The 16,559-nt window shown below is 36.3% G+C and overlaps 1 protein-coding gene across 1 annotated transcript; it reads left to right on the top strand.

Moving 5' to 3' along the window:
• Positions 1-5,884: 5,884 nt before the first annotated feature.
• LOC113704645 (uncharacterized) lies at positions 5,885-6,412 on the top strand. Its single transcript, XM_027226528.1, has one exon. It carries the CDS (start codon positions 5,885-5,887, stop codon positions 6,410-6,412), a length of 528 nt encoding a protein of 175 aa, XP_027082329.1.
• Positions 6,413-16,559: the final 10,147 nt, after the last annotated feature.

The raw sequence follows: 16,559 nt of genomic DNA, 5'->3' as shown, positions 1-16,559 counted from the left end.
GAGAGTGAAACGATGAGAGTGAGTGCTCGGATCAGGATGAGTTTTGCAGCATGGAAGGTATTAGTAGCATCGCGGGGTTGAAATGATGAGTTATGCGAAAAATCCGAAGGATATTTCGTCATGCCTTCTGCAAACAAATAGCACCAGCAAGCGCTAGCAGTTTTGTGCTAGCGTAGTGAGAGCCTGCAGGGTCACGCTAAGCTCCATTTTAAATATTTTTAATAATTTTTATTTCGTGCATTTCTCTAATATTTTTTTTTTACATTTATTAAAGCGAAATGTTCAATTTATACATTTTAAATAGGGATAGTTTCACAAACTTCCCTTGAAGTTTTTGACAATTTTATTGTGCTGCTTGAAGGTTTTAAAACTTACCTCCCTTATCGACATAAAACGACAACACTAATGTTAACATTTTAATAAAACTCCCATATTGGGTGTGCATATATAAAGAATGGGATTTATAATTATTTTTTCTTTTTCTTTTCCATTTCTCTTCTTATTCTTTCTTTTTATATTTTTGCTAGTGAAATGATAGAAAACCGTAATCACCAACTCTAAATGTTGAATTACCGACTTTTTTTTAACAACTTTGAATGCCATCCAATTTTTATTTGTCAATATTTTTTTTTCAATCAAAAGGAACACTAACTCAAAAAGAAATGCTCAAAACGACTACCAAAATATGGTAATTCCATCAATCTAAAATGCAGTATGATGATGATAATTTCTTCTTCAATTTAGAAAGAAAATGTATCCCTTGTAAAGCACCATTCTATCATAATGTGAAGCTATTGGTCGTAAATGCTTATCAAACAATAGATTTGGTAATGAAAACTTCACACTCTTTCCTTATATGTGTGCTAAGAATTGCTTTGGAAAGTAATTAATCTTTATAATCTAAGGGTATTTGTTGACAAAATTTAAACCAAGCCATTTAGAAGTTTGTATCGTAGTTTTAGAATTAGATTTATTATATAGTAACTAGATTAAAATTGATATCAAAGTTGGTTTAGAAAATAGAGTTGAGTTATATTTTAGTGTTAGAATTAGAATAGATTTAGTAATATATGTATCTATATATGGAGTCCTCCAAGTCGTACATTTATAATTGAGGAAAATTAGCATCAAGAGAATAAAATTCTAAATCCTCGCCTGCCCATTTGTTCGTTATTCATACTTTTTTTTTTTTTTTTTTTGTAGTTGCTAACATTATTGACAGTTTGAAGGCCCCATATTCACAGCAACAAATCACAAGCTTAGGCTAGCGGAGACAGAGAGAGTCAAAGGAGATTGCCATGATGATGTATTATTTCAACAAGGAATCCAAGGATTTTCAAATGTGAAAAAAAAAATACTGGAAAAAATGGAAGGTACAAGTACAACTGGCATTTCCACATAGAATATTAGCAATTACACCGGTTGAAAAATTACAGAAGTGCATGGCTATATCGATTATTGCACCTAAAACACAACAAGTGTGTACAGAAAAAATGTAAAGAAATTATTGCTTCTCAGCGAAGAAGAAGATTGCTTCTCTTCACAAACTCGAATACATTTTCCACCGAAGTTGGTTGGAGTTTTACTTGAACGTTTCTAAATAAATGCAGGGTATTTCTTGTTCTTTATTTTTTTTTTTGGCCAAATTTTTGTTTGTTTTGTGCTTAAATGCTGGGCCTTTTGTTCCTCGAATCTTGCTTGGTTTTAGTTAATTATGGTTACAGAGACTACTTAGTTTACGCTAATTCTGGGGCCTTGGGATGCTCAAAAAGTCTAGTTCTTGGTATTTGATAGGTTGCAATTTTATCATTTATTTTATTATTAATTTTTCCTATTACCTGACCTAATGTGGATTAATTGCTAGATTTTACTCACTTTTGATATTTTGCATTTGTTTCAGGGAGTAGAACGAAAAAATAATAACAGGTGCTAATTTGGCAAGAAAAGAGTTCAGATGATAGAGTTTGTCCTAGGGGCATTTTTGGAACAACAAAACGTGAGCCCTTGTTGGGCAAATTGGGCCGAAGTCTTCATTTTTCCGCACAGGAGCCGCCGCAAGGAGCACTACTTTATATAGGAAAATTGCGAAGGAAAAAAGGAGTCTTCTTCTTCCTCTCCGGAAGGAGGCCGCCGCACAAGGCAGAAGCAATAGAGAGGACGGACGACTGGATTGTTTCTTTAGCTTTGACTTTTCTTTTGGTTCTGGAGTAGCTTTTCCTTCTTCATAATTAGGACCTTTAGTCTATAGCTTTGACTTCTCTTTTGGTTCTTAGTAGCTTAGCTCACGTATGTGAGAGGCAAATGAGAGCAATTGAAAGATTCCTTGTAGTTTTTTTCTTTTGACTTTTCGTTGTGGTCTGTGGTGGATTCCTCCTGCCGCATGATGGCCGCGACTGATGCTCCGATTTTGCATGGGTTTTCCTCATCAATAATGAGCTAAACCCTTTTTCTAGTCAAGGAGCAACGAATGCTTTGGGTCATCTAAAATTGTGAGATCGATTTAATTTTATCTTTTTCTTTATTTATTAGTATTCGCATATTCCTTGGTTGCAGTGCTTATGATTGCTTAATTAATTGATTGTTTTGGATCCGGATAATTAGTTAATTTGATAATCTATTGTCAATTGGGACATTAAATCCGTAATTGTTTAATTGTCTCAAAATAGTGATAACTGGCATGATTGGATTCGTGTCAGGGGGATACGCGGGCTAATCTGAAATAACCCTGGTAGTGCGTTATTTGGTTAGAATAGGGCTCCTCTAATACGTAAGGCAATTGGGGAATTAAATTCTATGGGCGTACCTAGGATTATTTCTCAATTAGAGCAGTGATTAACGGACGTAACTTAATCATCGACACAGTAAGGAGGGGTTGACAGTCATCGCTTGTTTGGCAGTTATAACCTATTTATTGATAAATAATTGGAATTGCCTTTATTTCAATGATCAATTAGGTGAACCATTGCTGAAGTTATTTCTTGGTTAGATCCTTAATTATCACTCATTTGATTTTAGTAATTTGTTACTTAATTTTTAGTAGTTTTTTTTAGATTTTATTTGAATTTCTTCGATTGTCACCCCTGATATAAAAACACCCCCCTTGTCACTGTGAATTTGAAAAGGAACAATTACTCCCAGTCCCTGTGGATTCGACCCTGCTCACCGCTATCTACAGAAATTACTTTTAGTTTGAGCAGGTTTTATTATTGCACAAGTTTCGACAACCTGTCAGTATTTAAATAAATAAATAAATAAAAAGCTGAAAACAAAGGTACGTACAGTACAAATGTACAACTGTCATTTCCACCTAAAATATTAGCAATAACGATAGTAGACAAATTCTCAATTGTATATTAGGGCGGCTTTGCTATTTCAATTATTGCACCTAAAACAACAAGAAGTGGTCTTCTCAGCGTAGAAGAAGAGAGTGCTTCTTTTACTCTTATGTTTCCAAATCAATGCTGGGTTTTTTTTTGTTCTTTATTACTTTTTTTTTGGAAAAATCATTTAAAATGTTCCACACATTTCATTAGATGAATTTTTTTCGTCTATCATTTTTAAAAGGGAAAATTTCACTTTATCTCCTGTGATTTAGTGTTTTTTTTACATAACCCCCCTATGATTTTAAAAACTATACATAACCCTCTCATAATTTGGATGAAAGTGTCAAAGTAATGGAAATGGTCTTTCGTAATAGAATCATTTAAAATGTCAAAATAGCCTTATGTAAAGTTGAAAATTTTTTATTGATCAAGGGGGGTTATGTGTATATTCCTAAACCATAAGGGGGTTATATGGTAAAATATTAAACCATAAAGGAATTATATAGTAAAATATAAAAATCACACGGAATTAGTGTGTCATGTATTTATAAGGGTAATTTCGATATTATCAAAAGTTTCATTATGAATGACTATCTCCGTCATTTTGACACTTTAATTCAAACCATAAGGAGGTTATGTACAACTTTTGAAAGCACCATTAAAAGCATTCTATCATAATGTGAAGCTATTGGTCGTAAATGCTTATCAAACAATAGATTTGGTAATGAAAACTTGACACTCTTTCCTTATATTTGTGCTAAGAATTGCTTTAGAAAGTAATTAATCTTTATAATCTAAGGGTATTTGTTGATAAAATTTAAACCAAGCTATTTAGAAGTTTGTATAGCAGTTTTAGAATTAGATTTATTATACAGTAACTAGATTACAAGTGATATCAAAGTTGGTTTAGAAAATAGAGTTGAGTTATATTTTAGTGTTAGAATTAAAATAGATTTAGTACAACTGGCATTTCCACATAGAATATTAGCAATTACACCAGTTGAAAAATTACAGAAGTGCATGGCTATATCGATTATTGCACCTAAAATACAACAAGTGTGCACAGAAAAAATGTAAAGAAATTATTGCTTCTCAGCAAATCATGAGGGGATTATGTATAACTTTTGAAACTATAAGGGGGTTATGTAGAAAAACACTAAACCACAAGGGGATAAAGTGTAATTTGCCCTTTTTAAAATATTGATTTCATGTCGTTTACAAAATCAAGGCAGCCAAATTTAGTTGCAACTTGGGCTTTTGACCACTGAATAAATGAAGTGATCCACTACGTGATCATTGTTTTAGGTGCGAAAACTGTATTTTTTCTAGAAATTAAAAGAAACTTCAAAAAATTGAAAAAAAAAATACTAGCAAGGAGGTGTGAGATGTAAGAAACATTTAAGTAGCAGGAGTTTTAAACCCAGGACCTTTAATTCTTGTAGTTTCACCTTTAACTAATTGACCAAGTCTCTTTCCCACATAAAGGCTACCATTTCTGGGCATTAATGTGATTTCATTAAATTTTTGGACCGAATCTGTGTTGTTAAACATTTTATACATCCATCTTGGGGACCAAATCGTATATATCTTTTTTTTTTTTTAAAAATAAATTGTATATATCTTATGTTCAAAAGGATAAAGTGTTGCTCATGTGTATATCTTAAGTTCAAAGGGATAAAGTGCTACTTATGCCTCACTCCCAAGTTCGATATGTAATCAAAGTGTAAGCAGCCCTAAAATTCATTCATCATTCTCTGTACTCACAACAGCAAGTCACAAGCTTTGGCCAGCTGAGAGCCTGAGACAGAGAGAATAAAAAGACAGTGCTGTGATGCGGTTCAGCTAAGAATCAAATGAATTCCAAAAGTAAAGGCATTAGTTAGGGGCCAACAAGGTTTCCCATTGAGCTTTTTAATCAGCCAAAATCACTGCAAAACAGACAATCCAACTTACGACACCAAATATATAGAAAACCTATAAAGCTAACTGGAAACTGCATGACGCTTTGTTCAGTCAATTGTTCAGAAATCTAAATCAATATCTGCGATGAACCAATGCTTTTTATATGTGTTGAATGCTGCTCGGTTTAGTAAATTATCATTCCAGCGAGTAGTTGCTTTACGCTAATGCTCGGGTTGTTTAAAAAAGTTTACTCCTTGACATTTAAAAAATACTGGGAAAATATAGTGAGAACCGATTGGTGATTGCCAGGATGCTTTGTTGATCTCAGATTGGTGATTTCCTTGTATGTATGTCGCTTGCTAGGATGCTTTTTGCTATCACGTTATAAAGATGGAGATGGACAGAAGGGTTGAGGCTTTCGTCAAAGTTTTGGTGAGAACCGATTTATTTATTTATTTTTCAAATTTAGAATGGGACTGTGGGTTGCCGGTGGTATGAAATGAAGTATGGTGGAGCCACTAAGAGAGCTATGTAATTTACCCAATTTATAAAGGGTTATATGTAATTTACCCAATTCGGAATGGGCTTCTTCCCCGGTTTTAGGTAATTATATTGTTTAAACTATATTTGAAACATGACATTGAGTAAGTAGGAATAGCATGACATTGAGTATGGTCGCGCAATCTGTTTTGTCACAATGGAAGAGACCTCCTGCGGGCTATGTTAAAGCTAACTTTGACGGGGCTATCTTTGTTGAGGGTGACATTTCAGGTATTGGAGTTGTCATTAGAGATGCCGAGGGTAATTTCATGGCAGGATTGGCAAAGCAAATTCCAGGAATTTTTGCACCAGAGGTTATTGAATCTTATGCTGCAAAGGCCGCGGTTGAGTTGTTATTGGATCTACATTTGCCCATGATTATTCTTGAGGGTGATTGTCTAAAAGTCGTTAAAATGCTTCAAACTACAGAGACAGATGCATCAGCTTGTGGAATGCTGGTAGATGATATTCTCAGAGATATACAAAGCTTTGCAACATGGGAAGCATCATGGGTGCCTAGACAGCTGAACAATGTCATGCGTCGTGTTGCTAAATATGCTTGTTCTATTTCTAATGGCTGTATATGGAGGGACTTCCCTCCAGATTTTATTGTTACCGCGCTTGCTGCGGACATCATCTCAGATTAATAATATTTTTGTCACTTTCTATCCAAAAAAAAAAAAAACTATATAAGATATTTGTTATCGATTTCTTTGTTTCCTAAAACACAAGAAGTTTTTCATTCCTAATATGTATCTTGTTTAATTAATTGTTTCAGTGATTTTTAAAAGATATTAGCAAAGAATTTTAGATCCAATTTGGTGCAGTTCTCCTTTGACAAACTGAATCGGATGCTTTTGCTACGGAAGTCGATTCGCATTTTCAATTCACCTTTCTTAATGTTATGGTCGTTGCTGGGATTCTTCATCTGCTTTTGATCCGCACGCTTAAAGAAAATGCCAATCATCATTGAGACTCTTAATAAATCTCACGATGAATAATTTCATCTAAATGGCTGGTCCCTGGTGGATCAGATTTCAAACATAATTTAAGTACGCCTTACTTTTTGTTTTCTTTCTGCAGAGGATTATACTGTGGCAGTGTGGCTTAAAATCCTCCAATTTCTTTAAAATTCAGAGACACCCAGAGTTCTCCATTTCCTTTTGTGCTTTTGCAACATTAATTACCTCATTCTCTAATCGTTGGGAAATAGGCTAAAAACTGAAAAAAAAAATAATAATAATCGCTAGTTTAGTTATCAAAAACATGAAGTGGAGTTAGTAATCGGGCTTGACACGCAGCTACATAATTGGTCAGTAATTGCGTGCTTTCTTAGCTTTTACAATTGCGAAATTTTCAAAATAGTCTCTTGTATTTCCAAAAGTTCTCTAGTGATAGGGTGCAAAATTACTATTCAATTTATGATTATTTCCCCTTGATTGTAACCAAATATTGTTTTAATTAATGGATTCTATTTATATTTGGTTAATTGTGCTAATTGTAGGAAAATGAGCAAAACGTGATTAAAAGGGATAATTTTCAAGTAAATTTGGTGATAGCACGATCAGGACCTGCTTTCAAATCTAGAAGACTCAAGAATTTTCTACGTGGAGGTTTCCTAATTTGAGTCAACTATGAACAGCTTTTGAAAGATTTGGGAAGACGTTAATTATATCCTTTCCTTATACTATATAAGAATGAGTTTAGGGTTTGAATTTCAACCGCAAGGGTGGGGCTTTTTTGGAAATGTGAGAGTGTTTGAAGTGCAATTAGAGTATTGAATATGAGTCATTATAACTAATTTAGTTTTGTTGTAATTACTTAGGTGTCCTTTTAAACATTTAAAGTTAGGGATAAGTTTGATATGTGACATTGTTTGATATCCGATTGAACATTGGGTACAACTGAATTCAGCTTGTGTTTTAGTGAAATTACATAAAAGCCCTTCTAATCATTTAATTTTATTAACATCTAAGTCTTTTAATTTCTTAAAGCCTTTCTCATCAGTTATTTGCAAAGATATGATATATAGATGTTAAGACACAATTAATGTCAATTAGTAGAGAAGTCTGGTTTTTTGGCCGTTATCATAGTAACCTCCATCTATTCAAATTCATTTCATTTGCTTATAGGATTTGTTCCACCACAGTCATGCAGCATATTGAATTCGGATATTGTTACATTAGCTACTCTTCTTCCCTATTTTGCAACACTTTTTTCAATAGGTATGTTTTCTTTAACCAATCTACTTTTTGGTTGTAAAAAATCTGTAATATTGCAAGTTGTATGTGCAATAATTTTTCAGTATTTTAATTCAATTGCTCATGTTAGACAAGCTTGATAAGGGAGAGACCACATTTGTTAATTGTTATTTATGGTTTTAAATAAGTTTATCATCATAAATTTTCCCATTTATAGATTGCATCTACTTCTTTTGTTGTTTTAACTATTAGTTAGGGTAATTTTCAAATCGTTTGCTACTTTATTAACTATTCCATTTAGACAATTTTTCACTTCATCTGATTTGCTAATATGTTTAACTATCTACTTAAAACTATTTGGCTACAAATCTAAAGTATGTACCTCATTACTTTTAATTGTTTTTCTTAAATTGAGTGGATTAAGATGCTTTAGTACTTTTTTGAGGTAATTATTCCTCTAAATTAGTATGTTAGTTGTTGTATATCTTTGCAACTAACACAAAACTGATATTTCATGATTGTAACCCCTATCGAGAAGGAGATGTTTTGTTATATGTCCTAAATCATACAATAAATTATAATTAATTACTTGCTCAATGTGAAGGCCTCGTGATGATATATGTCCTTGGAATCAATATAAATTCAAGAATTTTGCTTGCAAGAACCGAAATTCTACTAGCAATGATATCTTCAAGTATGCTAATTGTTCAAATCTCACTTATATGATAAGATAATGTGGTAGATTGCCCTCATAGTAAGATCGAATTCAAACTAAATAACAAATTTTAATATCCCTAAAGTGCATGAGCCGATATAAATAGGTCTTTTATTATACTAGGTTAGATGCAAAGTAGTTGATCATATCTTATAATTATGTTTTATTGCAAATTATATTTTTTAACTCAATATGTAACTTATGATTTTTTTTATTTAATATCACAGAATAAAATTGTCATATTTCAATTCTTATACTAGAAAATGCCAAATAATAATTATTAACCATCTTTAATTATAGGCACTAAACTCCCACGCATTGTGTGGGCTTTTCCCCCTAGTTTATTAGTAGTAGTATTACATTAGGAAACATGAAATATTATCTTTTGTATTTTCTTTTTCTAATTAGCCAATGTGCTTTTATTATTAATAGTAGATATCAAGTAGAAAATTGAGGGAGAGAAAAAGCCGGCATTTCGCGTGATTAATACTTCGGGAAGCTGTCACGATCTCAAGGATAATTCTGGAATTGTGGAAATCAGGGTCAATTGATTGGGAAAGATCAGGGAATTGGGGAAGAACAGAAGAGAGGAAATAAGAGAAATGGAGAGAGAGAGAAAGAAGAAAGGAGTGAAGGAAATCAGAAGAATCAAATGCAATTTCGTAATCCTTTCTTACACGCGGGCCCCAGTTATAACCAACTCTAACAACCTGACATTAGCTAATAGCTGATTTAACCGCCTAACTGTCTGACTAAGTGGAACGGTACCGTTTGGAATGCTTAATAAGCTCTGGAACGGCATCGTTTAACTAATCAACTGACTAAACTAACTAATGCTCAATTGAGCCCCTTATTACGCCTGAGAACATGAATTTTGCAGCCTGACAATCCCTTTCCCTTAAAAACAGACTTGTCCTCAAGTTTGGAAAGCAGTGAACTGGTTTTCAATGAAGGATTTATCCTCCTAAGAAGCTTCTTCAGGTTCTAGCTGCTCCCATTTAATCAAGAACTGAATGATAGTCTGCCCATTGCGCAAAATGACTCTTCTGCTTAGTATTGCTTCTGGCTACAGGGGGCATTGATCGTGTGTGTCCAATTCTGGAAGCTTGGTAGAACTACCTTGCATTGGCCTTATTTTTCTCTTCAGCAATGAAATGTGAAACACAGGGTGTACTCTAGTACCTGCTGGCAGCTTCAATCTGTAGACCACTGTGCCAACTTTCTCCTCCACCTGGAAGGGCCCAAAGTATTTAGCAGACAGCTTGAGACATTTTCTTACTGCCACAGTTTGTTGTCTATAGGGTTGAAGCTTCAGAAATACCCAATCTCCCACGACAAATTCTCTCTCAATTCTGTGTTGGTCAGCAAAGTGTTTCATCCTTTGTTGAGCCTTGGCCAAGTTGTCCTTTATGCAGTTAGAGATCCTGTTTCTTTCCTGGACCATATTGGAAGCTGCCGGGACTACCGAATCTAAATAAGGTCCTAATGGTAGTGGCAAGGGTTTATATCCAAACAGAGCTTCGAATGGTGTCATATTGAGGCTAGAGTGATAGGTAGAATTGTACCACCACTCAGCCATGGACAGCCATTTGCTCCATTGTGATGGCATTTCTCCTGTCATGCATCTCAAGTAGTTCTCCACACATTGATTCAGCCTCTCGCTTTGACCATCAGACTGAGGATGGTAAGAAGATGTATAGCGTAGTTCTGTTCCTAGCACCTTGAATAACTCCTTCCAAAATCCACTGGTGAAAATCATATCCCTGTCTGTGATGATGGATTCAAGTAAACCATGCATTATGTATATGTTGTCCAGAAACACTTGTGCGACCCCTTTGGCAGTGAATGGGTGAGTGAGTCTAACAAAATGTCCAAACTTAGTGAACCTATCAATCACCACCAGTATAGTGTCAAAACCTTGTGACTTGGGTAGCTTCTCAATAAAATCCATGGAAATGTGAGTCCAGGCCTGGGTGGGAACTGGAATTGGTTGCAACAGACCAGGATATGGTACATTCTCAGACTTACTCCTTTGACAGGTATCACAGCTACGAACAAAAGTTATCACCTCCTGTTTCATCCCTGGCCAATAAAACAGTGACTTAATCCTCTGCCAGCAGCCTTTTTGTCCTGAATGCCCTCCCAGTGCTGAGGCATGCAGCACCTGAAGGATCTGGTTCCTGATGTTATTGGCACCTCCCACATAAATTTTTCCTTGGTATCGTAGCACTCCATCCACCAGAGTGAAGCCATTATGAGAATTGGGATCCAGTAGTAGCTGAGCCATGATGTTTTGACAGTGTTCATCTAGTTCATAGCTTTTCTGCAGTTCCTCAATCCACCCTGGTCTCACTGCAGAGATAGCTAAGCATGTCTTGGGAAAAAGATCTGAAACAGCTTCCTGCCTCCTAGATAAAGCATCTGCAACCTTATTTTCAGCTCCCTTTTTATACTGTATCTCATAATCCAATCCCATGAGTTTTGTCATCCACTTATGTTGGAGAGCAGTGTTCAATTTCTGATCCAACAGATACTTTAATGACTGATGATCAGTTCTGATAACAAAATGACTCCCAACCAGATAATGCCTCCATTTAGTGACTGCCATCACTAGAGCAAGTAGCTCCTTTTCGTATACTGACAGTCCCAAATTCCTGGGTGACAATGCCTTGCTCAGAAAAGCAATGGGGTGTCCTTCCTGCATCAGAACTGCCCCAATACCACCCCCACTGGCATCTGTTTCAACTACAAATGCCTTGGTAAAATATGGTAATGTAAGAACTGGGGCTGAGCACATCAACTCCTTCAAGTGCTCAAAGGCTGCCTGTGCTTTTTCACTCCACCTGAAACTATCTTTCCTGAGCAGTTCAGTCAGAGGCTTGAACACCTGGCCATAATGTTTTACAAACCTTCTGTAGTAGCCCGTTAATCCCAAGAACCCCCTTAATTCCTTTACAGTTTGAGGTACAGGCCACTGTAATATGCTACTGACCTTGGAGTCATCCATGCTAACTCCCTTGTCAGTAATAGTATGTCCCAGATAGTCTACCCTCCTCTGAGCAAATGCACACTTGGACTTCTTCACAAACAGTTGATTATCCCTCAGCAGATTCAACACAAGTCTCAAATGCTGGATGTGATCCTCTAAGGTGGGGCTGTATATTAAGATATCATCAAAGAAGACCAAGACAAATTTCCTCAAATAAGGTTGAAATATCTGATTCATCAACGATTGGAAGGTTGCAGGAGCATTGGTAAGGCCAAAAGGCATTACCAGAAATTCAAAGTGACCACAATGGGTCTGGAAGGCTGTTTTGAAAGAGTCCTGTGGTTTGACCTTGATCTGATGGTACCCTGCTGTCAAATCCAGTTTGGTTTTGAATACAGATCCTGCTAATTCATCCAGTAATTCATCCACGTTGGGTATTGGAAATCTATCCTTGACAGTGAGCTCATTCAGCTTTCTGTAATCTACACAGAATCTCCAGGTGCCTTCTTTCTTCTTGACCAACAACATAGGAGAGGCAAAGGGACTGTTGCTGTGTTTGACAATGCCCTTCTGCAGCATTTCAGTCACTTGCCTCTCTATTTCCTCCTTGTGACAATGAGGGTATCTATAAGGTTTGAGTTTGAAGGGTTGGGCATCTGGTTTAAGGGGTATTTCGTGGTCTACACTTCTGCTTGGGGGTAGTGACTGTGGTGATTGGAATACATCCTCAAACTCCTGTAGCAGCTGGTGCACTTCCAGAGGGGTGGTATCCAATCTGCTCTCTTCACGCTGTTGAGAACTCATGGCCAGACACATCTGCCTTTTGTATTCAATAAAGGTCCTCAAGTCTTTGCCTCTGATCAAGTCCAGGTCACAGTTATCTGCTTGTCCATGTAGATGAATTTCCCCTCCTTCATGGTGCAATGAAATCTTAAGTTGTTGGAAATCAAAAGTAATGGGACTAAAGTGTGTCATCCAATCTACCCCCAATATGATATCCCATCCTCCTAGTTCCATCGCCTTAAGATTAAACCTGAAGTGGTGCTGATTGATACTCCACTGCACACCTGGACATACAGCATTGCTGGTGACACAAGCTCCATTACCCATGATAACAGAGAAGGGTTGATCCACCCACTGGTATTTGATATCCATTCCAAAAACCAGCTCACTGTTGATAAAACTATCAGAACTCCCAGTGTCCACTAGGATGGACACCTCTTCTCCATTCAAGACCCATGTGAGTGTGATGGTTTTCCTCTTTAATGCCTCAGATAAAGCATTCAAGGACAGTTCCATTATCTGTCCAGGATTTCCTGTTTGCTCATCCTGTTCCCCCAGAGCATCTTTAAAGGTAGCTTCCTCCTCTTCTTCCAGTATCATGCAGTTCGTGTGGCCTACCTTACACTGATGTCCTACCCCATATCTGTCCCCACACTTGAAACAGAGTCCATTAGTTCTCCTAAACTGCATTTCTTGTGCAGAAAGTCTCCTAGTATCCTTAGTACTTTCCTGTAAATTTCCCAGCTTAACAGGTTTATGGCTGTTGTAGAAGGGAACCTTATATGAAGTAGCTCCTTGATTTGTTGTAGTGCTTCGTGTCAACCCCAGTCTGTTTTCTCCTAGAGGTTTGACATTCTCCTTGGTACTCTTATGCTGCAATTTCAAGGAGTATTCTTGCCACTGAGACAGTTCAAATGCTTGAGTCAGGGTCAGAGGTTTTAACATTTTGATCATGGGCTTGATTTCCTCCTTCAACCCACTAATGAAACTAGAAATGAAGTAATTCTCATCCAGATTTTGATTTTTAATCATCATTAAGGCCTTCAACTCCTCAAACTTCTCCTGGTAATCTTCAACATTTCCTAACTGTTGCAGCTTATTAAATTTCTCCACTACATCTTTACAAGTTCTATCATTAAATCTGCGACAAAGCAGTTCTCCAAATTCTTCCCAACTAAGCTTAGGTTTCTCAATTTGTACTCCTTGAAACCACCGGTCAGCTTTGCCTTCTAGATACATCTCAATTACATCTACCTTGTGCTCATCCGGCACTTGATAATTCAGGAAGTATTTGTTACATTTGCGCAACCATTCTCTAGGATTCTCTCCAGTAAACATTTGCAGATCAATCTTAGGAGGATTTGGAAGCTGGAACTTACCCCAATCCTTCTTGAAGATCCTTTGGCCCTCGCAATCTACTGCCAACCTTTGATGAGCTGGTGGAGTTGGTAGAAGTGGCATTTGATCTACCGTCCTGTTACCTCCTTCGGTCACCTTCTCCTTTCCAGGCGTCATCTTCAGTAACAGCTCACTGAATTTTTGCTCAAGAAGTTGGTTGACATTCTGCTCCATTCCCGATAACAAGTTCTCCATTCGTCTGTTGTTTTCTTCCAACTCCATCTTCAAGTCTTTCCTAACCTGCTGGTGCTCAGCTTTGGACGCCTGCAGGGACTCTACAAGCTCCTGGAGCTTAGCTTCTTGCTTCCTTACCTGCTCTTCAATGGTGCGGAATCTGGTGCTCTCCGCCATTGATCGTGGTACAGTTTCCAAGGATCGCTGCTCTGATACCACTTTGTCACGATCTCAAGGATAATTCTGGAATTGTGGAAATCAGGGTCAATTGATTGGGAAAGATCAGGGAATTGGGGAAGAACAGAAGAGAGGAAATAAGAGAAATAGAGAGAGAGAGAAAGAAGAAAGGAGTGAAGGAAATCAGAAGAATCAAATGCAATTTCGTAATCCTTTCTTACACGCGGGTCCCAGTTATAACCAACTCTAACAACCTGACATTAGCTAACAGCTGATTTAACCGCCTAACTGTCTGACTAAGTGGAACGGTACCGTTTGGAATGCTTAATAAGCTCTGGAACAGCATCGTTTAACTAATCAACTGACTAAACTAACTAATGCTCAATTGAGCCCCTTATTACGCCTGAGAACATGAATTTTGCAGCCTGACAGAAGCAAGAAACGAGGGGGAGCCATCGTGGCTAGTCCCGTGTCAAGGAGGGGAGCCGCTTGGCTTTTCTCTTATTATTCAGTTTCTTTAGTTTTTCTTTTTATCAAAGACTTATGCGGCTGGCTTTGAGAAAAATCGTGTGAATTGTTCGAATTAGTCATGTGCAACTAAGTTCTTTTTTTTAGTTAAGAAATAACGAAAGATTTGGTTCATCTACATCTGTGAGATCTAACTATTTTCATCTATTTCTCTTATTTGTTAGTATTCGTATGTTTTTCGATTTAATTTCTCATGGTTGTTTTGTTGTTTGGATATTATGGGCACCTGATATTTAATTCAACTTAACAAACTAAAGCCAATTAACATAGTTAAATCTGTAATTTTTTAATTATTTAAATTAGTGGCGATTAGCGTAATTGGTGCCATGTTAGGAAGACATACGATTTGATTTAAATAAATCCCGGTAGTGTGTTTATTGATTAGAACAAGGGTTTTCTAGTTTCTAATGCAATCAAGAAATTAAATTTTATGGGCGTACCTAGGGTTGTTTCTTGGTTAGAGAAGCAGTTAACGGACGTATTTTAACTATCGAGACACTAAGAAAAAACTGATTGTTTATCACGTGTATGACAACTATAACCTAATTATTAGCAAATAATTGAGATAATTATTGCATCGATGATCAGTTATTTGAACCATTTCCGGAGTTTTGTCTTTGGCTAGAGCTTGTCTATTCTTAAGTTGAATTTAATTTGCTTTAGTTTAATTATTTTCAGTCACATTGATTATTTACTTTAGTTTTAATTCTCCAAACCCCCTCCCTCCCCCCCCCAACCTATTAGCTTTTACTTAGAAAGAAATAGATTTTTTTTCTAATCCCTGTGAAGACGACCATTTTTGTCATTATACTCATTTATATCTTTTTGTGAGTAGAAATTTATTATTGCACAGGCAACACTCTTGTCATCTAGCACTTTAAAACATCAGTCATTTTGAAGCAAATGTCTTGTTTATGTACAATATACAAAAATTAAGTGGTGAAAATTTGAGGAGTTTGTTTATTATGAAAATTGGAGATCCCTTGTATTCATCTTTGTTCCTCCATTTCACAATTAGTTTGCATGCATTTTAATGGTGAATTTGTCCACAATTTATAATCATTTAATAAAGCGTTTTGTAATGACATCGAAAATACACTTTGATGGTAATTGAGGCAACTCTCTTTTAAATAGATCATGAAAAAGAAAATGCTACAGCTGATTGACAGTTTGAACTTTGGAGGCACCATATTCACAGCAACAAATCACAAGCATTGGTTTATCCAGCTGAGACACGAATAAAAAAGATAGCGCCGAGATGTGATCCAGCTAAGAATCAAATGAATTTCAAACGGCAGTAATACTAATTAGGGGCCAACAAGGTTTATCCAATAAGCTTTCTCGATCGGCTTAGAAAAAAGAGTGCTGCTTCTTCTTTTGACAAACTTGCGCGCAATTTCCTCCAAAGCTCCTACTCGGCGTTTCACTTGAAAGTTCCCAAGTCAGTGCTGGGCTTTTCTTACTGCTTCTTTTCCTTTTTCGAATTGTTTGCTCCTTTTGCGCTCGAATGCCGAGCCTTTTGATTTGTGGAAAAATAATTTAGTGAGTAAATTCCTGCACTTGGTTTTCAATGTCAAAGACCTCGAATGTTCTGGTGATTCTTGGAGTAGAATCAAAGAGGAAAACTATTACTTCGATCCTTAATTAATGAAGGAGTACAATCATCCTGTTTTGTGAGAAATTTTAAGTGGTACGACACAAATGTTACAATCCCATGTTTCACCTCAACTTCTAATGACTAATAACATGTCACGTGCTTTGCACCGTGATCATATTAACCTAACATATAACATCATTGACATACTAAATTCTTTGTTAAATTTTAACTT

This window comes from Coffea arabica, chromosome 8e (genome assembly GCF_036785885.1).
Source record: "Coffea arabica cultivar ET-39 chromosome 8e, Coffea Arabica ET-39 HiFi, whole genome shotgun sequence".
In the NCBI taxonomy this organism is placed as follows: domain Eukaryota; kingdom Viridiplantae; phylum Streptophyta; class Magnoliopsida; order Gentianales; family Rubiaceae; genus Coffea; species Coffea arabica.
Note: the sequence above shows the minus strand (reverse complement) of the source record. Positions and strands in the feature narration are given on the sequence as shown.

What these genes read in the sequence shown, in the direction of transcription:
- LOC113704645 (XM_027226528.1), top strand. Translation starts at nt 5,885, where the DNA reads ATGACATTGAGTATGGTCGCGCAATCTGTTTTGTCACAATGGAAGAGA.